This window comes from Salvelinus alpinus, chromosome 24 (genome assembly GCF_045679555.1).
Source record: "Salvelinus alpinus chromosome 24, SLU_Salpinus.1, whole genome shotgun sequence".
Lineage (NCBI taxonomy): Eukaryota > Metazoa > Chordata > Actinopteri > Salmoniformes > Salmonidae > Salvelinus > Salvelinus alpinus.
Window position 1 is genome coordinate 12,226,529 of NC_092109.1, and position 14,422 is coordinate 12,240,950.

The 14,422-nt window shown below is 40.5% G+C and overlaps 1 protein-coding gene across 1 annotated transcript in view; it reads right to left on the bottom strand.

Annotated features, from left to right (window-relative positions):
- LOC139552164 (high affinity cAMP-specific and IBMX-insensitive 3',5'-cyclic phosphodiesterase 8B-like) overlaps window positions 1–14,422 on the bottom strand; it is an 81,055-nt gene that overhangs the window by 53,707 nt on the left and 12,926 nt on the right. Inside the window, exon 2 of the mRNA XM_071363609.1 lies at window positions 5,301–5,357. Coding sequence (XP_071219710.1) covers window positions 5,301–5,357 — 57 coding nt within the window. The remainder of the gene's footprint in view (window positions 1–5,300; window positions 5,358–14,422) is intronic.

Sequence of the window (14,422 nt, forward strand, 5' to 3'; positions counted from 1 at the left end):
GTCTGTTTGTGTGTATGACTTTGTGTGTGTGTTTGCGTGACTCTTCGTGTGTGTGTGTGTGTGTGTGTGTTTGCGTGACTCTTCGTGTGTGTGTGTGTGTGTGTGCTCCCTTGTGTGTCTGTTTGTGTGTATGACTTTGTGTGTGTGTGTGTGTGTGTGTGTGTGTGTGTGTGTGTGTGTGTGTGTGTGTGTGTGTGTGTGTGTGTGTGTGTGTGTGTGTGTGTGTGTGTGTGTGTGTGTGTGTGTGTGTGTGTGTGTGTGTGCTCCACATCTTGAGGAGAGTAGTTATTTTAATGGAGCGTGTGTTGAGGGCTGTATGGGGAGGAGGGGTTGTAATAAAGTCTCTAGTCCTTCCACCTGGTTCAGCCAGCCAGCTGCTGCCAGACACTACCTCCTGCAGAGGCTTTTACACAGCCTGATAACGAAGAATGGATGAGTTCTGGAGATGAGGTTTGGATGAGGTTTTATTCAGCACAATAAAGACGTATGGATGAAGGGTAGAGCCTTTCAGTATGTATTTTCTTTCAAACACTTTGAGCATTTGGTGAAGCCTGCCAGATGGTGGGGGAGGTTTGCACTTTTGGGACTATTCCATTACTCCATCAAGCGCAATGACAGAGATGTAAAAAGACAGAGACCTAGATGTCTAGATGCACAAGAAACACAAAACACCTATGATCTTGTGTAACTAACACTCCCTTTCCTAAATTACACAACAGCGTTAAGGCCTGGGAGCTAATCTGGCCTTCTCAAAGGCTCACACTGCCTTAATCCCAATCCATAGGACACAACCTCAACCTCAAACTAGCAGCTGTTCACAGCTGGTCACCGGAAACTTAACTACCACCAATCCACACACCATCGGGTGTAAAGCAGGGATGGAACCAGTTCAGGGAACACAACCGAAAACCGGGGGGAAAAAACTACATTTTCAGAGGAAACAGAAACAGAACTGCGAACGAAAGTGATCTCCGTTATTTTAAAATCTTGAGAACCGGATAATAATGTTTTTTTTGTTCCTGCACATATCTGACCAATCAAACATGTTAACATCTAGCTTACCCGTTCCATTGCAAAAGGCTCTATCTGCACTGACTGGTGGAGTAAATTCACAAGCTAAATGTAATTACTATGTTCATTTCACGGGTTAAAATATAAACGAAATGGAACTCTTATGAACCCTACATTTTTTGGAGGGTTTGAACAGGTTCAGAACTTAATTATGCTGGTCGGAACCCAAAAAATAGAGGTTCTGTTCAGAACGGAACAATTGGAAAATAATTTTGGTACCAACCCCTAGTGAAAAAAGTTATATAGTGTACATATATGCCGTATGCCATGTTGTGTCATGTGGTGTCTCAATGTTACGCCATGTTGAAACCATTCTATCATGCAATGATATCTCCAGTGTTTCCCCTATATTCATTTAAACCAAAGAATTGGATGCAATATATACAGTAGCAGTCAAAAATTTGGACACACCTACTTATTCCAGGGTTTTTCTTTATTTTGACTATTTTCTACATTGTAGAATAATAGTGAAGACATCAAAACTATGAAATAAGACATAAGGAATCATGTAGTAACCAAAAAAGTGTTAAACAAATCCAAATATATGTTATATTTGAGATTCTTCAAAGTAGCCACCCTTTGTCTTGATGGCAGCTTTGCATACTCTTGGCATTCTCTCAACCAGCTTCATGAGGTAGTCACCTGGAATGCATTTCAATTAACAGGTGTGCCTTGTAAAAAGTTCATTTGTGGAAATTCTTTCCTTCTTAATGCGTTTGAGCCAATCAGTTGTGTTGTGACAAGGTAGGGTTGGTATACAGAAGATAGCCCTATTTGGAAAAGGACTAAGTCCATATTATGGCAAGAATAAGCAAAGAGAAACGACAGTCCATTATTACTTTAAGACATGAAGCTCAGTCAATTTCAAGAACTTTGAAAGTTTCTTCAAGTGCAGTAGCAAAAACCATCAAGTGCTATGATGAAACTGGCTCTCATGAGGACCGCCACAGGAAAGGAAGACCCAGAGTTACCTCTTCTGCAAAGGATAAGTTCATTAGAGTTACCAGCCTCAGAAATTGCAGCACAAATAAATGCTTCACAGAGTTCAAGTAACAGACACATCTCAACATCAACTGTTCAGAGGAGACTGTGTGATTCAGGCCTTCATGGTCAAATTGCTGTAAAGAAACCACTACTAAAGGACACCAATAATAAGAAGAGACTTGCTTGGGCCAAGAAACACGAGCAATGGACATTAGACCGGTGGAAATCTGTACTTTGGTCTGATTAGTACAACTTTGAGATATATGGTTCCAAACGACATGTCTTTGTGAGACACAGAGAAGGTGAACAGATGATCTCTGCATGTGTGGTTCCCACCGTGAAGCATGGAGGAAGAGGTGTGATTCAAGCCACACTTAACCAGAATGTCTACCACAGCATTCTGCAGAGATACGCCATCACATCAGGTGTGTGCTTAGTGGGACTATTATTTGTTTTTCAACAGGACAATGACCCAACACACCTCCAGGCTGTGTAAGGGATATTTGACCAAGAAGGAGAGTGATGGAGTGCTGCATCAGATGACCTGGCCTCCACAATCACCCGACCTCAACCCAATTGAGATGGTTTGGAATGAGTTGGACCAGAAAGTGAAGGAAAAGCAACTCAGCATATGTGGGAACTCCTTCAAGACTGTTGGAAAAGCATTCCAGGTGAAGCTGGTTGAGAGAATGCCAAGAGTGTGCAAAGCTGTCATCAAGACAAAGGGTGGCTACTTTGAAGAATCTAAAATATTTTTTTAACACTTTTTTTGGTTACTACATGATTCCATATGTGTTATTTCATAGTTTTGTTGTCTTCACTATTATTCTACAATGTAGAAAATAGTAAAAAAGTCATTGGCTCAATAAAAAAGTTGTTGGCTCAATAACTGGAAGTCTATGGGAACATCTAGCAATGCACCCCCCCTACCCTTGCCACCACTACTAATGGAAACACTGAGATCACATCCCATAGTGAATACAAAAACAGTCGCAATCTACATATTGTAGATAGACATACAGCGCATTCGGAAAGTATTCAGACCCCTTGACTTTTTCCACATTTTGTTACGTTGCAGCCTTATACAAAAATGTATACAATAGTTTTTTTCCCTCATCATTCTACACACAATACCACATAATGACAAAGCAAAAACATTTATTTTTATTTTTATTTTTTACATATTTGCAACAAAAAAATTGTATTCAGATCCTTTACTGAGTACTTTGTTGAAGCACCTTTGGCAGCGATTACAGCCTCGAGTCTTCTTGGGTATGACGCTACAAGCTTGGCACAGCTGTATTTGGGGAGGTTCTCTGTCAGGTAGGATGGGGAGCGTCACTGCACAGCTATTTTTAGGTCTCTCCAGAGATGTTAGATCGGGTTCAAGTCTGGGCTCTGGCTGGACCACTCAAGGACATTCAGAGACTTGTCCCGAAGCCACTCCTGCGTTGTCTTGGCTGTGTGCTTAGGGTCGTTGTCATGTTAGAAGGTGAACCTTTGGCCCAGTTTGAGGTCCTAAGTGCTCTGGAGCAGGTTTTCATCAAAAATCTCTCTTTACTTTGCGCCGTTCATTTTTCCCTCGATCCTGACTAGTCTCCCAGTCCCTGCCGCTGAAAAACATCCACACAACATGATGCTGCCACCACCATGCTTCAACGTAGGGATGGTGCCAGGTTTCCTCCAGATGTGACACTTGGCATTCAGGCCAAAGAGTTCAATCTTCGTTTCATCAGACCAGAGAATCTTGTTTCTCATGGTCTGAGAGTCCTTTTGGTGCCTTTTGGCAAACTCCAAGCTGGCTGTCATGTGCCTTTTACTGAAGAGTGTCTTCCGTCTGGCCACTTTACCATATAGGCCTGATTGGTGGAGTGGTGCAGAGCTGGTTGTCCTTCTGGAACGTTTTCCCATCTCCACAGAGGAACTCTGGAGTTCTGTCAGAGAGACCATCGCGTTCTTGGTCACCTCCCTGACCAAGGCCCTTCTCCCCCGATTGCTCAGTTTGGCCTGGCGGCCAGCTCTAGGAAGAATGTTGTTGGTTCCAAACTTCTTCCATTTATGAATGATGGAGGCCACTGTGTTCTTGGGGACCTTCAACACTTCAGAAATGTTTTGTTACCCTTCCCCAGATCTATGCCTCAACACAATGCTGTCTCCTTCAACCTCATGGCTTGGTTTTTTCTCTGACATGCACTGTCAACTGTGAGACCTTATATAGACAGGTGTGCGCCTTTCCAAATCATGTGGATTCAATTGAATTTACAACAGGTGGACTACAATCAAGTTGTAGAAACATCTCAAGGATGATCAATGGAAACAGGATGCACCTGAGCTCAATTTCGAGTCTCATAGCAAAGGGTCTGAATACTTGTGTAAATAAGGCATTTCTGATTTTTTATTTGAATAAATTAGCAAACATTTCTAAAAATCTGTTTTCGCTTTGTCATTGTGGGGTATTGTGTGTAGATTGATGAGGATTTAATTATTATAATTTTTTTTTAGAATAAGGATGTAACTGTACTTGTCTTGTGCATTTGTTTTATTCTGGGATTATGACTAAAACTGACTGGTGGAGTCACTTTACCCCAACCTGCACGTACAAATTACCTCAACTAACCTGTACCCCCGCACATTGACTAGTACCAGTACGTAGCCTCATTAATGTTATTTTATTGTGTTACTTTTAATTACATTTTTTACTTCAGGTTATTTAGTAAATATTTTCTTAACTTTATTTCTTGAACTGCATTGTAGGTTAAGGGCTTGTAAGTAAGCATTTCACGGTAAGGTCTACACCTGTTGTATTCGGCGCATGTGAGAAGTAAAATTGGATTTGATATGATTTGATTCCGCTGATGAGTTTCTATGCTGTTGTTCAACCTGCTTATTTGAATGCACTAGTTTTACACAGCTCTGGCTAACAGCATGCTAAATAACTGAAATGCAAATCGAATGTACAGGCCCCACAAGTAATTTTCACAAATCTCTCTGATTACGCTTTCTAATCACATCCTAAAATCCTCTTCTGTGCCAATCAAAATGGCCACCACTCCAAAGCCTCTAGTAGCGTGAAGAAGAGACAAACTGCCCATGATGTGCTCTACCCCAACATGTAACATCATGATTCATGACCTGAATTGCATAACAAAATACAGCAGACTCCTGATAATTGACGGACGGTGGCCACTAAACTGGAGCATGCTGTTATCAGGAGAAATACAGAAGAATGTAAAGTGCAGTTTTACCTGAATAGGTTCTTGGGTCAGTCTCATAGGTCCTATGCATTCTTCTGTGGCTGATACCTGGAACACAACCAGAGAGAGAGAGATGGAATGAGCTCAAGCTCAAACAAAAACAACAAAACAATGAATAGCAAGAGTAAAAACAGACGAGAGAGCAGGAGTAAAAAATGAAACATAGAAAAAGGGGAAACAGAGTACTGCTCACCATTTTACTCTCTTCTTCAGGTACCATACATGCCCTGAACCTCTCTCTCGCTATCGCTTTTCCCCCTCTCTCTATCTCTTTCTTTCTCTCTCTGTCTCAACCAGCTAATACTCCATAAGCAGGTATTCCTCAGTAAAAAAAACGAAGCTCTACACTCTTGAGCAAACCTTGGTTAGCTTACTGAGCAATGTCACTGTATCAACTATAGCAGGAAGGATTTCTAGCTACTGGACTATCGACTAAAGTCTTAGGATGTTCCACGCACACACTCACACTATTAGTGACGCAACAAGACCAGGTCTGTTACAAGCCTCTTTAAAGAGTATTAAGGGATACAGACAGACAGGTGTATGTGAGTAATGCCTTGTGGAGGAGCAGTACTGACACTGTTGACAGACTGGAGCTAACGCAGCTTCAAAAATAACATGCACATGAGTCCTTTCACCAATTTGGTGCCTTTTGAGAATTGTGACTTGGTGAAAAAAACATGTTTGATTTCACATAATTTTAACATTCTGTCATAAAGAACACATGTTCCACTTCAACCTCTCATGAGGATACATTTTTAAAAAGCCTATAAAAAGTGCCTATTAAGTGGCAAATAAAGTAACAGGGTTGACCGTAAAAGGGTTGACCATTTCACCTTAAATCAGCCATAAATCCTCTTGTGACAGGGTGAATGGAAGCTAGTTGTGTGCAACAGAGAGGGGCAATTGAATGCAAGCTTATTTTGTATTTGTTCATAAAAAAAAAACATTCCTAGCCTGTCTGTCTATGGGTAAGAGGGTTGACGTGTTATGCTTGAAAATGGCCGAAGAGAACCAGCTCACCTGCTTTTACACTATGATTTGACTATTTGACATGTTCAATGTTTTTTTTTTAATAAATATTTTAAAAGGAATAGTTTCATCATATTAAAATGAAAATTCAGTTCACGTAACAGGGTTGACATTCAACACGAGGGACAGACGTGAATGAATCACCATGAAATAAATAATCATCTTCAGAAATGACTTTGTCAAAACAACAAAATAACTAGGGCTTTACAATGATGGTGAACACTTGGAGAAATGCTGGAGTTAAGGGGTTTAAAATCTTTCTAGAAGTCACAGAGGGTGCACCGAGGGACATGTTAAAATGCTGCATTTTGCCACTTTAGCAAGTCTTTATTCATATTGAAAATCAGATTTATTGAATTCTCCACGTGACCTATATTAAAGGGCACTACATTTAATATAACAGGCTTTTAAAATTCAATATTGGTGTACAATTTCTCCTTAAATTACCAAAGGGAAGCAAAAGGCACTAATTTCGTTGAACGACCCACACCGGTGGCAATGACATCTCAGACCCAAGTCTCCACATATGCAGTATTTCACGTTGACCCATATCTGTCTCTGTGCCTCTCTGGACACCTGTCATTATCTGTTTATCACAGCTCATCACGGCTCATTGACTCAGTACTGTGTTAATTGTCCCTCTTGGCCTCCCTTACAGAGTTGAATGAGGCCAGCTCTGCAGTCATATTCAATGGATAAGGGACTGTTTGTGTTTGTTTGTGGGGACATCAGTTAGGATCTGATGTATGGCCAACAATGTATGGCGATTAGTGCCAACAATGAGCTCATCAGGTCTCTTGTGCCCTGTCCCTGTGTCTGATATGGTTCCTGAACCATGTCGATGTAGGAGGACAGAGAGGGGCATAGAAGAATGTATAGAGAGTGTATAGAGAGTGTATAGAGAATGTAAAGAGAGTGTATAGAAGGGTGTATAGAAGGGTGTATAGCGAGTACAGAGAGTATAGACTGTATAGAAGGGTGTATAGAGAGTATAGAGTGTATAGAGAGTATAGAGAGTATAGACTGTATAGAGAGTATAGAGTGTATAGAGGGTGTATAGAGAGTATAGACTGTATAGAAGGGTGTATAGAGAGTATAGAGAGTATAGACTGTATAGAAGGGTGTATAGAGAGTATAGAGAGTATAGAGTGTATAGAAGGGTGTATAGAGAGTATAGAGTGTATAGAAGGGTGTATAGAGAGGATAGAGTGTATAGAAGGGTGTATAGAGAGTATAGTGTATAGAAGGGTGTATATAGAGTATAGAGTGTATAGAAGGGTGTATAGAGAGTATAGAGTGTATAGAAGGGTGTATAGAGAGTATAGAGAGTATAGAAGGGTGTATAGAGAGTATAGAGTGTATAGAAGGGTGTATAGAGAGTATAGAGAGTATAGAGTGTATAGAAGGGTGTATAGAGAGTATAGAGTGTCTAGAAGGGTGTATAGAGAGTATAGAGTGTATAGAAGGGTGTATAGAGAGTATAGAGTGTATAGAAGGGTGTATAGAGAGTATAGAGTGTATAGAAGGGTGTATAGAGAGTATAGAGAGTATAGACTGTATAGAAGGGTGTATAGAGAGTATAGAGTGTATAGAAGGGTGTATAGAGAGTGTAGAGAGTATAGACTGTATAGAAGGGTGTATAGAGAGTATAGAGTATAGAGTGTATAGAGAGTGTATAGAAGGGTGTATAGAGAGTGTATAGAGAGAAGGTGTATAGAGTGTATAGAGAGTATAGACTGTATAGAAGGGTGTATAGAGAGTATAGAGTGTACAGAGGTATAGACTGTATAGAAGGGTGTATAGAGAGTATAGCGAGTCTAGACTGTATAGAAGGGTGTATAGAGCACAGAGCGTATAGAGTGTCATAGAAGGGTGTACTAGAAGAGCGTATAGAGGTATAGAGCGTATAGACTGTATAGAAGGGTGTATAGAGAGTATGAGCGTATAGAAGGGTGTACAGAGAGTATAGAGCGTATAGAAGGGTGTATAGAGAGTATAGAGTGTATAGAGGGTGTATAGAGAGTATAGAGCGTATAGAGCGTATAGAGGTATAGAGAGTATAGAGGCTGTATAGAAGGGTGTATAGAGAGTATAGAGGCGTATAGAGGCTGTATAGAAGGGTGTACTAGAGAGTACTAGAGAGTATAGACTGTATAGAAGGGTGTATAGAGAGTATAGAGTGTATAGAAGGGTGTATAGAGAGTATAGAGAGTCATAGACTGTATATGAAGGGTGTATAGAGAGTATAGAGAGTCCATCAGACATGTATAGACAGGGTGTATAGAGAGTATAGAGGATATAGAGTGTATAGAGAGTATAGAGTGTATAGACTGTATAGAGAGTATAGAGTGTATAGAATGGTGTATAGAAAGTCTTTAGAGAGTGTATAGAGTGTATAGAGAGTGTATAGAAGGGTGTATAGAGAGTGTATAGAGAGTGTATAGAAGGGTGTATAGAGAGTGTATAGAGTGTATAGAGAGTGTATAGAGTGTATAGAAGGGTGTATAGAGTGTATAGAAGGGTGTATAGAAGGGTGTATAGAGAGTGTATAGAAGAGTGTAGAGACTGTATAAAAGGGTGTATAGAGAGTGTATAGAGTGTATAGAGTGTATAGAAGGGTGTATAGAGTGTATAGAGTGTATAGAAGGGTGTATAGAAGGGTGTATAGAGAGTGTATAGAAGAGTGTAGAGAGTGTATAAAAGGGTGTATAGGGAGTGTATAGAAGGGTGTATAGAGAGTGTATAGAGAGTGTATAGAAGAGAGTAGAGAGTGTATAGAAGGGTGTATAGAGAGTGTATAGAAGGGTGTATAGAGAGTGTATAGAGTGTATAGAAGGGTGTATAGAGAGTGTATTGAAGAGTGTAGAGAGTGTATAGAAGGGTGTATAGAGAGTGTATAGAAGGGTGTATAGAGAGTGTATAGAGTGTATAGAAGGGTGTATAGAGAGTGTATTGAAGGGTATAGACTAGAGGGTGTGTGGACAAAACCACAGGCAGCAGTCTCTCATCTAACCACTGTCATAGAGTGACTGGACTCTAGATTCTTTAGAGGTAGTGCTGAGCGATTAACCAAAATTATTTTACTTTTTTTTTTTTATTAAACAACTAATTGACCGATGTCGGTTCGATTTTTTGGTGTGTGAGAGATCAACTAATTCATGAGAGAAATCAAGTCAAGAACTATGTGGGATGCTGGACTGAAGGGAGTTTAATCAAATATTCAACCTAGTTCAGTGCAGAAACGTGCCTGTTTCTTCTGGCTCGGGCAGAGACGGATGAGAGAGGAAGAGGTGAAGCAAGAGGTTTTACTCTCGCCAAAATCTGTACAAAATAAGCCCAATGAGTTTCTATGGGCTTATTTTGGATGCAAGCTTGTCACCTGCCTTCCCGCCTTTGGGAAAATGACTCCCATTGTAAGAGTGGAAGCATGAGCATCTTATCATTATATACAGATCTCTGGACGGATACACTTTTACACCTGCTACGTTAGGTTAGATACACACAGACCGCATAGACTGCATGAGAGAGGAATGTACAAAACACAATGACAAGAGGGACAGAGAGTTTGTGAAAGTATGCCTTATCTACTTTATTTATTTTTATTTAACTAGGCAAAGTCAGTTAAAATTAAAAATAATAAAGTCATCAAATAAAACAAAGTAATATACACAACTTTAATATTTTATTGTTTCATAATAATTTCCTATTTTTCAATTGATGTCTACCCAATGTGGACCTGACAGAGAAAACTGAATATTTTCAATGTTTTGGCAATTGAATGTTCACAATTATTCGTTTAGAAATTTCCATTAAAAAGCTCTAAAATCATTGTACTGTCAATATTTCATGATGCATTTAACGTAAAAAAGGATCAAAACCGAAATCGAAAAACCGTTATTATTTTGTAATAATCTAACTGAAACCGAACCAACCTAAAAAAAACACTAATAGCTCAGCACTATTAAGCAGAGACAGGTTAGAGCATTATTCTCTCTCTCTCTCTTTCTCTCCGTTTCTCTCTCTTTTCATGTAGTGTCCATTTATTCTGGCCTATATGCGTCCACAGTGCTGTGTGTGTGTTGTAGCGCTGGTCCAGATAAAAAAACAAAACACTATGGTTCCCTGAAAGCTCTCAGATACATTAGCACACTCTCTCACACAAAAACAAAAAAACAGATGCATCCTCTCCACTCTAAAATCTCTTCTTGCCTTTCATCAGACCACCTGGTAGCTGACACCTGCCTGCCTCCCTGCCTGCCTCCCTGCCTGCCTGCCTGCCTCCCTGCCTGCCTCTCTGCGTGCCTGCCTGCCTGCCTGCCTGCCTGCCTGCCTGCCTGCTTGCCTGCCTGCCTGCCTGCCTGCTCTGTCTGTCTGTCTGTCTGTCTGTCTGTCTGTCTGTCTGTCTGTCTGTCTGTCTGTCTGTCTGTCTGTCTGTCTGTCTGTCTGTCTGTCTGTCCTGAATATAGAACAGGCTGTGTTATACTGTAACAGAGAACACAGAGTACCATCTACGTGTGTGTGTGTGTGTGTGTGTGTGTGTGTGTGTGTGTGTGTGTGTGTGTGTGTGTGTGTGTGTGTGTGTGTGTGTGTGTGTGTGTGTGTGTGTGTGTGTGTGTGTGTGTGTGTGTGTGTGTGTGTGTGTGTGTGTGTGTGTGTGTGTGTGTTCATGACAGGAAATATGAAGCCATAAGCAACCATCAAGGTCACATTACTGCATCATAACGACAGGTACACATCTCTCACTGCATTCACAATGACATTCACTTACAGTGAGTAACCTACATACAGTGGGGTCTGAAAATTATTGACACCCTTGAGCAATTATCATAAATGACAGTATAAAATAAATCATTCAAATACTGATCTATATTGTATGATAAAAAATTGGAAAATTATAGTATTTTACAATTGCTCAGAGAAAGAGGTTTTGTTTAAAAAGTTTAACTTTTTTTTTTAAAGGCAGGGGTCAAAATTATTGACACCCCTAAAGAGTCTAATAAAAAAAGTCACCAAAAGTGTAGTTTTTGGTCCCATATTACTATCACGCAATGACTACATCAAGCTTGTGACTCTACAAACTTGTTGGATGCATTTGCTGTTTGTTTTGGTTGTGTTTCAGATTATTTTGGGCCCAATAGAAATGAATGGGAAATAATGTATTATGTCATTTTTGAGTCCCTTTTATAGTAAATAAGAATATAATATATTTCGAAATACTTCTACATTAATGTGGATTCTACCATGATTACGGATAATCCTGAATTATTTGTGAATAATAATGAGTGACAAAGCTACAGGTCAAAGATCATAATCCCAAGACATGCTAACCTCTCACCATTACCAATAACAGGGGAGGTATGATCTTTGACCCTCTGTAACTTTCTCACTCATCATTATTCATGATTAATTCAGGATTATGTGTAGTCATGGTATTTGAATTATACAATGTCTTCTTACCATGCAGTGTGATCTAACATGGTGAAGTTATAGATCAGATTCTACATGGTCTGCATGAAACAACAGACTCATCAACAGTGTTGGGGAACATTACGCTTAAAGGTAACTCGTTACGTTGCATCGTTACTTGCATGACAAGTAACTCTCAGGAGATACCTTGCGTGTGTCGGGCATTCATTCTTATGCCCTATAGAGGGCAAACACTACCTTTGAATGGCTTGCATAGCCTACTGTCTGTAGCCTAATTTATCATTCTGGGCTATACCAACTTAAGTAATAATGACAGACGCAATATCTCTTTTACAATACTTAAAATGTATGATTTTGTTTAATTATGTACACAGAAGTATAAACATATTGAAGTATAAACACATGTTTTTAGCAAACAAGAAAATGCTCATCCAGAGGCGGCGCTCCTAGTGGCCGGGGACTTTAATGCAGGGAAACTTAAATCTCCTTTAGCTCATTTCTACCAGCATGTTAAATGGGCAACCAGAGGGGGGAAAAAACTCTGGACCACCTTTACTCCACACACAGAGACACGTACACAGCTCTCCCTCGCCCTCCATTTGGCAAATCTGACTCTATCCTCCAGATTTCTGCTTACAAGCAAAAACTAAAGCAGGAAGTTCTAGTTATTCGCTCAATAAGGAAGTGGTCAGATGACGCAGATGCTAAGCTACAGTACTGTTTTGCTAGCACAGACTGGAATATGTTCCGGGATTCTTTCGATGGCATTGAGGAGTACACCACATCATTCACTGGCTTCATCAAGAAGTGCATCGATGATGTCGTACCCACAGTGACCGTACGTACACACCCCATCCAGAAGCTTTAAAATCTTGCACAAAATGTACCCTTTCAATAACTTGTTATAAAAATACATGGATGTAGAGGACATTTTCTGTGATAAAGAAGGAGAAACTATTATACACTTTTTTTATGAGTGTGACTCTGTGAAGTTATTTTGGAGCGTGTATCAATAAGACTCATGTATTTACAATGGAGGACGTCATATGTTATTATTAAAATGAAAACAAAAGCACTGAGTGAGTCGTTAATTTCTTCATTCTCTCCGGTAAATTTTAGAGACACAAAAACAAATATTTGAAATCTGTCCCTGAATGCAATATATTTTAAATTGAAATCCAATATCTAATAAAATCTCTAGAACTAGTCAATAACAAAAAGAACACTGTATTCTTAGAACACTATCATAAGTTTACACAACTGTTTACACAACTGTAACCCCTGGCTTTTTATATTTTTTTATTTATTTTCTTTCCTCCGACGAACCATCAAACAGGCAAAGCATCAACACAGGACTAAGATTGAATCATACTACACCGGTTCCGACACTCGTCAGATCATGGCAGGGCTTGCAAACTATTACGGACTACAAACGGAAGCATAGCCGCAAGCTGCCCGGTGACACGAGCCTACCAGACGAGCTAAATAACTTCTATGCTTGATTCGAGGCAAGCAACACTGAAGCATGCATGAGAGCTTCAGCTGTTCCGGACGACTGTGTGATCACGCTCTCTGTAGCCAATGTGAGTAAGATCTTTAAACAGGTCAACATTCACAACATACAGCGCATGTACTCTGAGCATGCGCTGAACAACTGGCAAGTGTCTTCACTGACATTTTAAACCTGTCCCTGACCGAGTCTGTAATACCAACATCTTTCAAGCAGACCACCATAGTCCCTGTGCCCAAGAACACCAAGGTAACGTACCTAAATGACTACTGACCCATAGCACTCATGTCTGTAGCCATGAAGTGCTTTGAAAGGCTGGTCATGGCTCACCTCAACACCATTATCCCAGAAACCCTAGACCCACTCCAATTTGCATACCGCCCCAACAGATCCACAGATGATGCAATCTCTATTGCACTTCACACTCCACAAAAGGAACACCTATGTGATAATGCTATTCATTGACTACAGCTCAGCCTTCAACACCACAGTGCCCTCAAAGCTCATCACTAAGCTAAGGACGCTGGGACTAAACACCTCCCTCTGCAACTGGATCCTGGACTTCCTAACGGGCCGCACCCAGATGGTAAGGGTAGGAAACAACACACCTGCCACACTGATCCTCAACACTGGGGCCCCTCAGGGGTGCATGCTCAGTCCCATCCTGTACTCCCTGTTCACCCATGACTGCATGGCCAAGCACGACTCCAACACCATCATTACGTTTGCCGACAACACAACAGGTGGTAGGCCTGATCACCGACAACGATGAGACAGCCTATAGGGAGGAGGTCAGAGACCTGGCAGTGTGGTGCCAGGATAACAACCTCTCCCTCAACATGATCAAGACAAATGAGATGATTGTGGACTACAGGAAAGGAGGACCGAGCACGCCCCCATTCTCATCAATGGGGCTGTAGTGGAGTAGGTTGAGAGCTTAAAGTTCCTTGATGTCCACATCACCAACAAACTATCATGGTCCAAACACACCAAGACAGTTGAATTTGAATATTGAAACAATGTTGCAAATGTCGGAGAGACAGACATCAAGGTTTATACAAATCTCCGTTCTTGAAAACAAAATGTTAGTCTAAAAGAAATTTGAGATAATGTCTAGATGCTTTTTATAGTGGAGATCAAGTTC